The following is a 13,771-nucleotide window of genomic DNA, read 5'->3' on the forward strand; positions in this document are numbered from 1 at the left end:
ATTCAAGGAATCATAGTATCCAGTTAATGTAATATTGAACAATGTACCCTCAATTTAATGGCTCATTAAGCAGCAATAAACATTATCACAACTCTAAATGGAAAGTAATCCATGTAATCCGAGAGACTGAACAGAGCACCAGGTTCTCAAAGGCTGGATGCATATATCTGTAAAATTGCTAGATATGAACTTCAAAATCAGCAAGATTCGATAACAAAAATACTAACATATCACAGAAGAAACACAGACATGTAAATTAACAAGGTACAAATGAATGGAAATTGAAAGTTGGCGATAAACTGACATTCAAATTTGGAACATTCATTTGAATCAGGTGACTGGTAGAACCACAAGTTCCGTTAGTTTAGAATTGTTGCATACTATCAACCTCGAACGCAGACATTTAAGAGATATATTAATCCTGCAGTCAGTCAGTCAGTACCATAAGCCAGTGTAATTTAAACCGTTCACCTACTGGTTCCACAAACTCAAACATCTTTCGTTCTTGCACTTCATGCACTCTGAATACGTATTCCAGTGACACTTCATAGAAATGCTGTCGGACGACATCAACCTGACAATCTGCCTGTAAGTCAAAGCAAAAATCTTTGTCGAAACCAAAGTCAACATTATAACTCAATACAGAACAGAAACCAACAGATCTGTACTTACCAACCTCAAAGCAGAATCATTTTTAGGCTAAGGACTTGATTCCAAATGAGAAATCACCCCATTACCCAAGAAGGGGGGGATGAAAGAAACCAGATGACTACCGACCTGTGATTTACTAATTATAAAGGACTTCCATGGCCTCATCATAAATGACGGTGGCAGAGCAATTAGACAAGTCTGAACTGATTGTCAGTTTGGATTTTAGAGTGGTAATGGAGGCAAGACTAATGTAGTTTAAATTTTTGAATCAATTTCTCCTACTGTAGCTAAAAAAGCGTCTATGGATACTGCCTAAATGTACCTCTGGAAGGCATTTGAAATATTTGCTTAAAAAAATTATTAGCAAACTGAAAGAGGATGGGACGGAAGAAATTCTAGGAATTGGTTCAGGATATAAGAAACCAAGTGTGTGTCATACAGGATTCTCCTGGGATCTATACTTTTCTTTCATAAATACTAATAATCTAGAATGGAGGAATAAAGCTGTTTATCCACATTTATAGGTGACATTAAGAGATACATTGAATTAACCAGACGGTAAGAGAAAGTTATAAAGGAACAAACAAATTCAGAGAAATTTACAAAATTTTGGCAAATGGAATTCAATGTGATATTACTGGCTAACTGAGAACTCAAATGTGACTAACTGCGGCTTATATTAATAAATTTTAGAAACAAGAATGAGACGATGACCTTTGGCATATGATCTTAATTATCTACACAGTGTCACTTAATTCTGGTGTCCAGAGCAATATTTATTCCTCAGTTGACATCACAAAATAGATTGCCATGTCATTATAACATTGAAGCTGGCAACAGCTTGCTGTGTGAAAACTGGTTCTATTATTTCATGCATTACAGGGACTTCACATCAGAAGCATTTCATTGCCTGCAAGGCACATTGAAAGATCTGATGGTCATGAAAGGTATTATATTAATATAAGCTTCTATTTTTTTTCACATAGTGCACGCATATGCAGTTTATCTTTTTATTTGCATTTGTTGGGAAGAAACTTACGATGAAATGCTGAGTCAGTCTTTTGATTATTAAATACTTTACCTTAACAAAATTTGGTATCTAAGGAAATAAATATACACTTATCTGTATAGCACATAAAAAAGTGTTTGCGACTAAAATTAGCATACAGCAATGAAAACGTCAACACAACCTTGTCTGCAAGTGATGATCAATGGAAATCGTAGACCACTTCGTTAGATACAACATATTTTGATTTCCAAAAAAAATCTCCAATAGAAGCTGTACTAAAGAGATTGTTAATTTATCACATTTATGTAGAAGGAGCAAAATTACTAACAGCCACAGTGGAGCATAGGTACCCATCACTCCTGTGCTTTCTGACCTACAATGGCTCCAAGTTCTAGCAATGCCTTGAATGAAAAATTCTCTTATGTTGAAATCTCTCAAATAATCCAACGGACTCCAACCTCCCTCTCTCTGTAGCCTCCAAGAAATCGGAATTTCTCCAATTCTGACCTCTTCAGACATCTCCAATTGCCTTCACTCAACCATGCTTACAACTGCTAAGGCGTGAGTTTTGAAATTTCATCCTTAAACCTCTCCGGTTCTCTAGTTTCATATCCTCCATGAGGTCCCTTAAAATTTACCTCCAAAATTAATGCTATCTATTCTAATATAATGCTTTGCTATCAAGTCTTGTTTTAGAACGTTCCTGTGAAGTGCCTTAGGATGTTAATGGTATGGTTAAGTTGTTGTTGCACTGCAAAGTTCACTGCTTTTCATCTTTACTCACTGTACAGATGAAGATATTCAGGCAACACTCCACAAGTACACTGTTGGAATGAATATAAGCATGGTCAAAGTAGGGTTGGGGGTGGTAGCACGAGGAACTTAGACAAACTCCTACATGGAGTCTTAGAATTAGAGCTCTACAGCATGGCCCATCAAGTCTGCACAGGTCAAAAATCACCATCTAATGATTCTAATCCCATTTTTCAGCATTTGTACATTTTAAACCTTATGAAGGTTTCTGCCTCGACCACCCTTGGAGGCAGTGAGTTCCAGGTTCCCACTACCCTCCAGGTGGAAAAAAAAAAGCTTCCTCAGATCCCCTCGAAACTTCCTGGCCTTTACCTGAAATCTAAGCTCCCTGGTCATTGATCCCTCTGCCAAGAAGAAAATTTTCTTCCTGTCTACCCTATCCATGTCCTTCAATTTTATACATCTCAATCATATATCCCCTTCACTCTCCGTCTCCTCTGATCCAAGGAAAACAATCTTAATCTAACCAATCTCTCTTCATAACTGAATCTTGCCAACCCAAGCAATCCTGGTGAATCTTCCCTGCACCTTCTCTAGAGCAATCACATCCCTCCTATAATGTGGATACTTGAACTGCACATAATAATCTATTGACCTAACCCAACTTTTTATACAGTTCCAATGTAACCTCCCTGCTCTTAAACTAATGAAAACAAGAATTCTCTACGCCTTTTTAACCACTGTCTACCTGTTCTGCGACCTTAAGAGACTGGATGACATGTACACCAAGGTCTCTCTGATCCTCAGGGTTCAACTGTTCACCATGTCTTCCCTTGCCTTTTTTGTCCTGCCCAAGTGCATCACCTCACATTTAGAATGAATTCTATTTGCCACTGATCAGTCATTTATATTACAGAAACATAGAACATAGGAGCATGAGTAGATCATTTAATTCATCTAAACTGCACCGCCATTCAATATGATCATGGTCAATCATCGAGCTCAATACCCTAATCCCATGCTCCCTTGAGCTCTTTCGCCACAAAAGCTATATCTACCTTGTTCTTCAAAACACAAATGTTTTGGCCTCAACCACTTTCTCTAAGACCATAAGAAAAAGGAACAGGAGGACGCCTTTTGATTCTTCAAGCCTGCTCTGCCATTCAATAAGTTTATGGCTGATCCGACATTCCTTACATCTACTTTCCTGCCAATTCCCCTTAACTCTTGATTTCCCTGGTGATCAAACATTTATCTCAGCTTTAAATATATACAAAAACTCTGCTCCCACAGCTCTCTATGGCAAGGAGATCCAAAAATTCTCAACCCTCTGATAGAAATTCCTCCTCATCTCAGTTTTAAATTGGCACCCCTTTATTCTGATACAATGCACCAGCTTCTCCCACAAGGGGTAACATCCTCTCAGTATTTACCCTGCTAAGCCACTTAAGCATGCTATATTTTTCAATGAGATCACCCCAAATTCTTCTAAATTCTAGTAAGCACAGTCCCATCTGTTTAGCCTTTGCTCATAAGGTAACCGCTCTATACCAGGGATCATCTGAATGAACCTTCCCTGAACGGCCTCCAATGAAGTTACATCTTTTTTTAAATAAGGGGACCAAAACTACTCACGGTACTCCAGATTCTGTCTCCAGCACCTTGTATAATTGCAATAAGACTTCTGTACTTTATACTCCAACCCCTTTGGAATAAGGGCTAACACTCCCGTAGCACAGTGGCACAGAAGTCAGCACTGCTGCCTCACAGTGCCAGGAACTCAGGTTCGATTCCACCCTTAGGCGACTGTCTGTGTGGAGCTTGCACATTCTCCCTGTGTCTGCATAGGTTTCTTCTGATGAGCTGGTTTCCTCCGAGAGTCCAAAGGCCTACAGAGGTCAGGTGAACTGGCCATGCTAAATTGCCCAGAGTATCTGAGGATTCCCATGCTGGGTGGGTGAATTGGCCATGGGAAATGCACGGTTGCAGGGATGTGGTGGTGGGGGGTTCTAGGTCTGATGCTCTTCGGAAGGTTGGTGGGGACTCGATGGGCCAAATAGCCTGCTTCCACACTGTAGGAATTCTATGATTCCATGAGCCTTCCTGATCATCTGCTGCATCTGTATGCTAGCTTTCTGCGTTTCATGCACAAGTACCCCCAAGTCCCTTTGTGTTGCAGCTTTCTGCGATGTCGAAACTGTAGCCATATCCACCACTTCCTCTGGAAGTTCATTATACGCACAATCCACTCTCTGCATAAAAAAATTGCCTCCTATGTCTTTTTTAAATCTTTCTCCTCTCACCTTAAAAATATGCCTCCAAGTCTTGAAATACCCCACCTTAGGGAACAGACACCTGCCATTCACCTTATTTATACCCCTCATTATTTTATAAATCTCTATAAAGTCACCTCTAAACCTCCTATACCCCAGTTAAAAAAGTGTCCCAGCCTATTCAGCCTCTCTTTATAACTCAAACTCTCCATTCCTGATAACATCCTGGTAAATCTTTTCTGAACCCTCTCCAGCTGAATAATATCCTTCCTATAAAAAGGGTGACCAGAACTGGACACAGTACTCCAGAAGACACCTCACCAACATCCTATACAACCTCAACATAATGTCCCAACTCCTGTCTTCAAGGTCTTAGCAATGAAGGCAAGCATGCTAAATGCCTTCTTAACCATCTTATCTACATGGGACACAAACTTCAAACAATTACATACTTCAACCCCTAGGTCTCTCTGTTCTACAACACTGTCCAAGGCCCTACTTTTAATTGTATAAGTCTTGTCTTTGTTTGTTTTACCAAAATGTAACACCTCACATTTATCCAAATTAAACTCCACTTGGCACTCTTCAGCCTATTGACCCAATTGATGAAGATCTCTTTGTAATCATAGATAACCTTCTTCACTGTTCACTATACTACCAATCTTGGTGTCATCTTCAAACTTACTAACCATGCTTTCTATATTCTCATCTAAATCGTTTATATAAATGACCATTAAAAATGGATCCAGCACCGATCCCTGTGAAACACCACCGGTCAAAGGTCTCCAGTTCAAGAAACAACCCTCCACCTTCACTTTCTATCTCCTGTCATTAAGACAATTTTGTATCTAATTGGCAAGCTCACCCCGAATCCCACGTGATCTAACTTTACTATTTAGTCTATCTTATGGAACCTGGTCAAAGGCTTTACTAAAGTCCAAGTAATCAATGTCTACCGCTCTACCCTCGTCAATCTTCTTGGTTACTTCCTCAAAAAACTCAATCAAGGTTGTGAGACATGATTTCCCACTCACAAAACCATGCTGACTATCCCTGATCATTCCTTGCCTCTCCAAATGCCAATAAATCCTATCTTTCAGAATCATTCTCAACAACTTACCTACAAGCAAAGTCAGACTTACAAGGCCAATTATTCCCAGGCTTCTCCTTACATCCCTTCGTAAACAAAGGCACAGCATTAGCCACTCCCCAGTCATTCGGCACCTCACCGTATTTATAGACGATACAAATATTCTGCACTTGGCCCCACAATTTCCTCCCTAACTTCCTACAAAGTCTCTGAATATATTCAATCAGGTCCTGGAGATTTATCTACCTTTATATTTTCTAAGACCTCCAGCACATCTTCTGTAATGTGATGTTTTCAAAACATCAACATTTATTTCCCCAAGTTCTCTAGCCTCCATTTTTCTCCACAGTAAAAACTGATGCAAAATATTCATTTAATATGTCTCCCATCTTCCGAAGTTCGACACAAAGATGACCTCTTTGATCTTTAAGGGGCCCTACTCTTTCTTCAGTTGTTCTCTTGCTCTTAACGTACTTGTGGATCTCTTTGGATTATCCTTAGTCCTGTCAGAAGTTTTTAGGTTTCTGAGATAGCCCCTTTCATTCTTCTAAACTCCAGTGAATACGATCCTAACAAATGCAATCTCTCTCCATACGTCAGCCCTACCATCCCAGGAATCAATTTAATAAACCTTTGCTGCATTCCTTCAACACCAAGAACATTTTTCTCAGATAAGGAGACCAAAACGGCACACAATGTTCCAGGTGCGGCCTCAACATTTTGCATTGTGTAGTTTTATTATATATTCATTCACTGGACGTAAGCATTGCTGGCCAGGCCAGTATTTATTGCTCATCGTGCAGTTGAGAGTCAACCACATTGTTGTGGGTCTGGATTCACATGCAAGCGAGATCAGGTAAGGTTTGAAGATTTCCTTCCCAAAAGGACATTGAGTTCACTAATGTGCTTTCTGACAATCAGCAACAGTTTTATGTTCATCATTTGACACTCAATCCAAGATTTTTATTGAATTCAAATTCCACCATCTGCCATAGCGGGATTTGAACCCAGGAGATCAGCTGGGCCTCTGGATTAATAGACTAGTGATAATACCACTTGGCCACTGCAGCATGATATCCTTATTCCTGTACTTGATTCCTTTTGCTACAAGGGCCAACATTCCATTTGCCTTCTTTACTGCCTGCTGCACCTCTGCGTTTACTTTCAGTGACTGGTACACAGGAATACCCAGGTCTCTCAATGTGTAGACATTCAAATAATAATCTGTCTTCATGTTTTGGCTACCAAAGTTTATTATACTGCATCTGCCATTCTTTTGCCCTCTCACTCAGCCTTCCAAATCACATTACAACATCTCTACATTTTGCTCTCAGCTAAGTCTTCCAACTATGCTTTATGTCATGTGCAAATTTTGAGATATGGCATTTAGTTCCCTCATCTAAATCGTTAACATATTTTATAATTAGCTGACGTCTTATTCCCTGCTGTACCTCACTGGTCGCTGCCTGTTTATGTTCATGTAATCTAAGGCCATCCTCCTCACTATTTACCACCTGACCAATTTTTGTATTATCTGTGAACTTACAGATCAGCACTCCTAAATTCAAGGCCAAATCATTTATGTATAGCACAAACAGCAAGGGCCCTAAACACTGATCCTTGCAGAATCCCACTGGACACAAGCTTCCTGTGACAAAACACCTCTTGACCATCACCTCCTGCTTCCTACCATGTAGCCAATTCTGGATCCAATTTGCAAAATTTCTTTAGATTCCACAGGCTGAGATATCAGTCTCCAATGCAGGACCTTTTCAAAAGCCTTGCTGAAGTCCAAATAGACTACGTCAAATGCATTGTCCTTATCTACACACCAGCTTAACTCTTCGAAAAACTTGATTAAGTTGGTCAGACATGACCACCCCTCAACAAAACTGACTATTCTTGTTTAATCTCTGCCACTGTAAATGCAAATTAATTCTGTCCATCAGAATTGCTTCCAATAGTTTCCCTGTCACAGATGTTAGACTGACTGGTCTGTAATTTCCTGGATAATCCCTTGCTCTCTTTTTGAATAGCAGTACCACATTAACTATCCTCCAATCATCTGGGACCTGCCCTATAACCAGAGAGAAATTGAAAATTATTGCCAGTGCCCTTGCTATTCCTCCCTGAATTCTCTCAACGGCATGGGATACATTTCTTCTGGCCTGGAGATTTGTCTACCTTTAAGCCCGCCAGGCCACTCAGAACCTCTTCTCTGTCTATGCTAATTTCTTCAAGTATATCACAGTCCTTCTCTTTGATTTCTATACCAAAATCATCCCACTCATTCATTAACCTGACACAAACTATTCATTTAGAATCTTATTTACGTCCTCCGGTACCACCCATGAATTATCACTGCGGTCCTTTATGGGCCCTACTCCTCACCTGGCTATTGTTTAAACCTTAATGTACTTGTAAAATAACATCAGACTTTCCTTTCTTTTATCTATTCTTTCTTGCCCCCTTCTTCCTCTTCGAACTCCCCCTTGCACATTCTGTGCTTCTCTAGGGTTTCTTTTGTTTTGAACTCTCAATATCTGCCATAAGATTCCCTTTTTCTCTTTATCCAATCCTGCATATCTCTTGATATCCAGGGTTCACAAGACTTGTTGGTCCCATCCTTTGTCTTTATTGGAACATGTTGGCCTGTATTCTCCCCATTCCCTTCTTGAATGTGTCACACTTCTCTGACACATATTTACCTAAAAGTTTCTGCTCCTAGTTTATTCTAGCCAAATCTTATTTAAAAATCACTTTTCCCATAGTTGAGAACTCTGATTTCAGGCCCATTCTTGTCCTTTGCCATAATAAAATTGAATGTAACAGAATGACAATTACGGTTTACAAAATGCTCCCCTACTGATACTTCAATCACTTGGCCTGCTTCATTCCAGTCATTAAGCTATGTACACAATGCAGGTTTGAGACTACTAAGCCGGAAAGAGAAATTGGTCAAGGGTTTCTTCCAAAATTGAATAAAGTGATGGGTATTTAGATACCTATAATTAAATATAGAACTAAAAACACAATCTTACCTTGTACAAGGCTTTGGTTTAGCTGTATTTAGAATAATGAGCCCATGGTGATAAGATTCCCTTCCCTCTCGTGGTAGGAGGTATTGAGGAAGAGAAAAAGCTCCAGGGTAGGGTCACAATTTATACTTGTTTCAAAAACCCTTCTATTTCAGGACAAAGTTTTGGAAACTAGAGCTTACTGCTCTGGACAAGCGTAGACTTCGACGGCATATGCCTAAGGCCTTTAAAATTATGAAAATAATATATTCAAAGAATGACCCAAACCTTGAAAGAAATCCACTTTATTCTGTCATCTACAGATGTTCTGTATTGGTCAATGGCACACTTGCGCATGATATTTACATGTTTGTGCACTAGAACGACTTAATATGAATTGTTTACTTGCATTAGGGCTGTCCTACCAAGTACAGAATTGGCCAATAATGTTGCAAGATTCATTAGATCTAGCACATTTAATTTCCAAATTTAAAAAATGGATAGAAGATAGTCAATTACAGTATTAAATCAGGCTGATGAAATTCAAAACTATGACAAGATTCTGGATTTAAAATCAGTAAAATGCAGGGGTCAAATAATTACCTCTTGAAGATGAGAATCTTTTTTCTTCGATGACAAATTTAAATGTTTTTCCAGCAAATTGCAATACTTTTCTGTTTCCTTATCATATTTTTTCTTTGCTTCCTATGCAGAAGAAAAATAGTAGTGAATGAAACATCTTAATTTACCAATAAATTACCTTTAGGTAGCCAAGCGAGAATATTCAGTTCATTCTTTTGTCAGTAAAGGAGGGTAGCACGAGTGGATTTGATAGAACGGTTTAAACTATGAATAGATGCCCATGGCACAGAAAACTGAATTGTCTCCGGTGCAAACCAGAACAAGATATCGTAACTGTAAGATTTAACAGAGACCCGGAGAAACATCTTTATTTACAGAGGTTCTAAATTACATAAAGCATGATGAATTTGTCATTAAGAGAGACCTTGTCAATATCTGAGGCTAGGTTCAGTGCATCTCTGCATTCTTCTAACTTGAGGAAGCAGTGATCAGGGCCGTACAAGGAGGAATGGCAGGAATGAGATATATGAAGGTACAAAGGAATCAAAAGGTGTGGACAAGGTGTGATCAAGCAAACTGATGCCTGCATTCCAACAAGTGTTTCAACAAAAGCTAAGCAAATTGTTTGAAAGTGCAGTTTAAACTGACATGGAAGTATTTTTTTTGCACGAGTTCTTCTTCTCACCTGGAACATTGATAAGAAATTGGCAAAGTTTCAGGATCTAACACCCAACTTGAAACAAAAACAACAAAACTGAGCAGCTGGTCAGATTCTGTGTCTCAGAATCAGACCTTTATGTCACAATTACTAACAGGCATCAACTATCTTCTTTGTGAACATATATAAATAAAATAATTTATTTCATGTGACAAAATAAGGTGGTAGGGAGCAGGAAGGAAGGGACAAAGAAAATGATGCACACTACCTTTGCAGCTCCAATCTGCTCTTTCCGAAATCTTTCCAATGGACTGATTAAAACATCACCAGCATTCTCAATCTGACAGGAAAACAAAGCAGTGTTAGAAATGTAACTCCATAAGCAGTGTAAGTTGACTGAATGTGGATACTCATGGCTCTAGTATTTAGCTAGAGTTCCTTTCCTATAATGAACGTACCTGAACCTGGTGCAATTCATTTCACACTAGCATGTGTTTCTGATATCAAGCTTCAGTAAAATTCCAATAATCCAAAGCATGGTCTTTGGTCACTCTCAGAAATCAAAGGTTTGAGGTCACAAAAGTACCTCAAATTCAATATTAGCTATATCATCAATTAGGTTTTCACAGACAACCTAATAGTTTGCTTCCATAAGTCACAGTTAAGATAAATATCTGTTCTGGTGATTTTAAATTAGCCACTTTTTAGTCTTTGATACAGTTAATACAGATTTTACTCAAGGACGTGGTTGTAGGCACACTTAGTGGAAATCCACAAAGTTCTCTCTTCAAAACAAAGAATGACAATTTATAGCTAATGTTTTTACTATCATTGCATTTGCAATACATATCCGTATCAAGAAACAAAACTATATCATTTCTACAGACTTCCCTTTCATATTTTCATTAACCATGTGAAGTGTTGTAATCACGGTGGCTCTCCTACCTGCTATCTTATCTCAAGGGTGTTATTCATAATTGTGAAGATAGTTACATTTTACCACTTACATTCATAGAGTTATACAGCATAGAAACAGGCCCTTTGGTCCATCATATGTATGCTGACCAATAAACATCAAACCACAGTTAGTTCTGCAATAACACGTGTTCTAGCAATGCGAATTGGCTATAATGTGACTGACAAATAGGGGAACACTATTTCTAAAATGCCAACTTATATTGGTTATAACACAATTCCATTGGTGCGTGGATGAGTACACATCGACATCACATTATCATTTCACAGGCATTCTCCTGAGCACGCACAATGTTAGCGCTGAAAGAGTCTCCGCGTCGGCATCACATGATCGTTTCACAGGCTTTGTCCTGAATACACGCAATGTTAGCGCCAAAAGAGTCTCTGCGCCAGCGACACCTGATCATTTTGCAAACTCTGTTGTGAAGTAATTTCATGAGAGGTACAGGACTCCATGATTTTTGTGTTTGTTTGCAAATTCTGCCATGTTACCCACAAAAGTGCGAGGACAAAGTGAAAAGAATGCTAGCAAGAAGCATCCTGGTGATAAAATTGCGGGTGGTGAACATAAAAGAAAGGCTTTAACACTGGAAGAGAAGCTAGACGTCATAAAGCATTTTGAGTGTAATGAGAGAACATGTGCTATAGCTCACATAACCAGAATAAACGAGTCTACCTTACGCGCCATTAAAGACAATGCAGAAAAGATTAAAGCAAGCTGTCTTGCTGGAACAAATCTCAGTGCTAGCAAATCTGAGAGTTCACGGACAAAGGAACATGAGAAGATGGAGCAGCTTCCAAGTGTGTGGATAGAAGATCAAAAAAAAATACATCTGGGACCACTTTTCTCACCATAAAAGACAAAGCCTTATCAATTTATGAAGATCTAACAAAAAAAGCTGAAAATCCTGCAGATGTGCCTGCCTTTACTGCTAGCAGTGGCTGATTTGCTGGTTTTAAGAACCACAATGTTTTTCATAACATAAAGTTATGTGGCAAAGCTGCCAGTGCAGACGAGGAGCATGTAATGGCATTTCCTCCCATAGCTAAAAAATTAATTGACAAAGAAGGCCACAACTTAGGTCAAATTTTCAATTTGGATGAGACAGGTTTATTCTGAAAGCAAACGCAATCAAGAACTTACATTTCTATGAATGAAGCACACATTCCAGGCTTTAAGCTGGCAAAGGGTCGTATGACTGTGCTGTTCGGTATCAATGCCTGTGGAGACTTAAAGCTTAAGCCTGGTGGTGGTGTACCACTCTGCCAACCCATGAGCCTTAAAATCTACTTTAGGCATCTACTTTCGGTCAAGCAAAAAAGAGGTTGGATGACAGGGCAAATTTTTTCTGACCTTATTGTTGATGGTTTGGAAGATGTTTTTAGAAAGTATCGTAGGGAAAAAAAAAATTTGGATTTCAAGATTCTCCTCATCCTGAATAACGTGCCAAGCCATCCTCCCACCATTGGTGAGCTTTCTGAAAACATCAAAGTACTATTTCTACCCCAAACACAACCTCTCTCCTTCAACACATGGATCAGGGTGCAATAGCAGCTTTTAAAGCTTATTATTTAAGGCGCAAATTTAAGAGGCTGATTACAGCCACCGAGGGCGATAAGAACAGTGTTCTTCAATTTTGGAAGAGCTTTAACATCAAGAATGCAATTGACATTATCGTGGAGCCCTAGGTGATGTCAGTAAGCACTGCTTGCATGCAGTTTGGCAGAAGCTTTTCCCAAATTTTTTTCAAGATTTTAAAGGCTTTGATCAGAGAGAGGAGCTTGCAAGAATCAAAGAACATTGTGTTTATCTTGCAAAGCAAGTTGGATTTGAAGAAGTCGAGAGTAAGGATGTTGAAGAGCTGCTTGACTCCCACTGTGAAGACCTCTCTACAGCTGATCTGCAGCAACTTGTTGCTGAGGGGGAAGTGGAAGCTGGAGATGAAGATGTCGGCATCCAGGATGCAGCACCATGAGAACTTTCCACTTCTGTTTGGTCTTCTATCCTGAGGGAAATTGAGAAGCAACCGCAGCTGTTACAGGTCAACGATTACAATGCAGAATGCTGCAAGGCAGCAGTCCATGGAATAAGATCTTATTTGGCACCCTATCAACAGCTTCTTCATGAAAGAAGAAAAAGAGCAAAGCAACAAAAACTGGGTGTCCTTTTTAAGCGAACCCCCCAAGAAACAGTCAGAAGACAATGAACCACAGCCATCCATTTCTGGGTTAACTATTTTTCGCCCTAACTCTGCAACCACAACTGCACCTGAAGGTGGTGATGATGATGATGATGACGATGACGACGACGACGACGACAATGATGATGATGACGACGACGACGACAACGACCCTCAGACCCTGCATTAACAACACAGCAACCTCAAAACCTCCTCCCCCATCAAGTCATTTTGACATTTTTTCAGGTAAGGCATTAAATATACTTTTATTTCATTATTAGATATGACTTAAACATTTATTCAAACAGTGATATCCTTTGTGTAAGGCTTTTGAGTGATTTTTGAGCAATTTTGAATGATATGTTTTGGCGGTCTGACCCTAACCCCGCTTTTCCCATAGGCCCTGTTATTTCTATAGCGTGATTTTTTATAACACGATGCTGCGCAGGAACACCAACTATCGCGTTATAGCAGAGCCGACTGTACACGAATCCTATTTACCTGTGATAACAAGGTGTAGAGCTGGATGAACACAGCAGGCCAAGCAGCATCAGAGGAACAGGAAAGCTGACATTTTGGGTCT

General features: G+C 39.4%; 1 protein-coding gene across 1 annotated transcript in view; it reads right to left on the reverse strand.

Annotated features, from left to right (window-relative positions):
• Nucleotides 1–427: 427 nt before the first annotated feature.
• Nucleotides 428–13,771, reverse strand: part of LOC109930529 (rho GTPase-activating protein 26-like) — a 69,645-nt gene continuing 56,301 nt past the window's right edge. The window contains exons 4-6 of the mRNA XM_048603978.1: nt 10,302–10,373; nt 9,397–9,498; nt 428–586 (exon numbers count right to left, since the gene is read on the reverse strand). Coding sequence (XP_048459935.1) covers nt 428–586; nt 9,397–9,498; nt 10,302–10,373 — 333 coding nt within the window. The remainder of the gene's footprint in view (nt 587–9,396; nt 9,499–10,301; nt 10,374–13,771) is intronic.

This window comes from Rhincodon typus, chromosome 12 (genome assembly GCF_021869965.1).
Source record: "Rhincodon typus isolate 14 chromosome 12, sRhiTyp1.1, whole genome shotgun sequence".
Taxonomy (NCBI): domain Eukaryota; kingdom Metazoa; phylum Chordata; class Chondrichthyes; order Orectolobiformes; family Rhincodontidae; genus Rhincodon; species Rhincodon typus.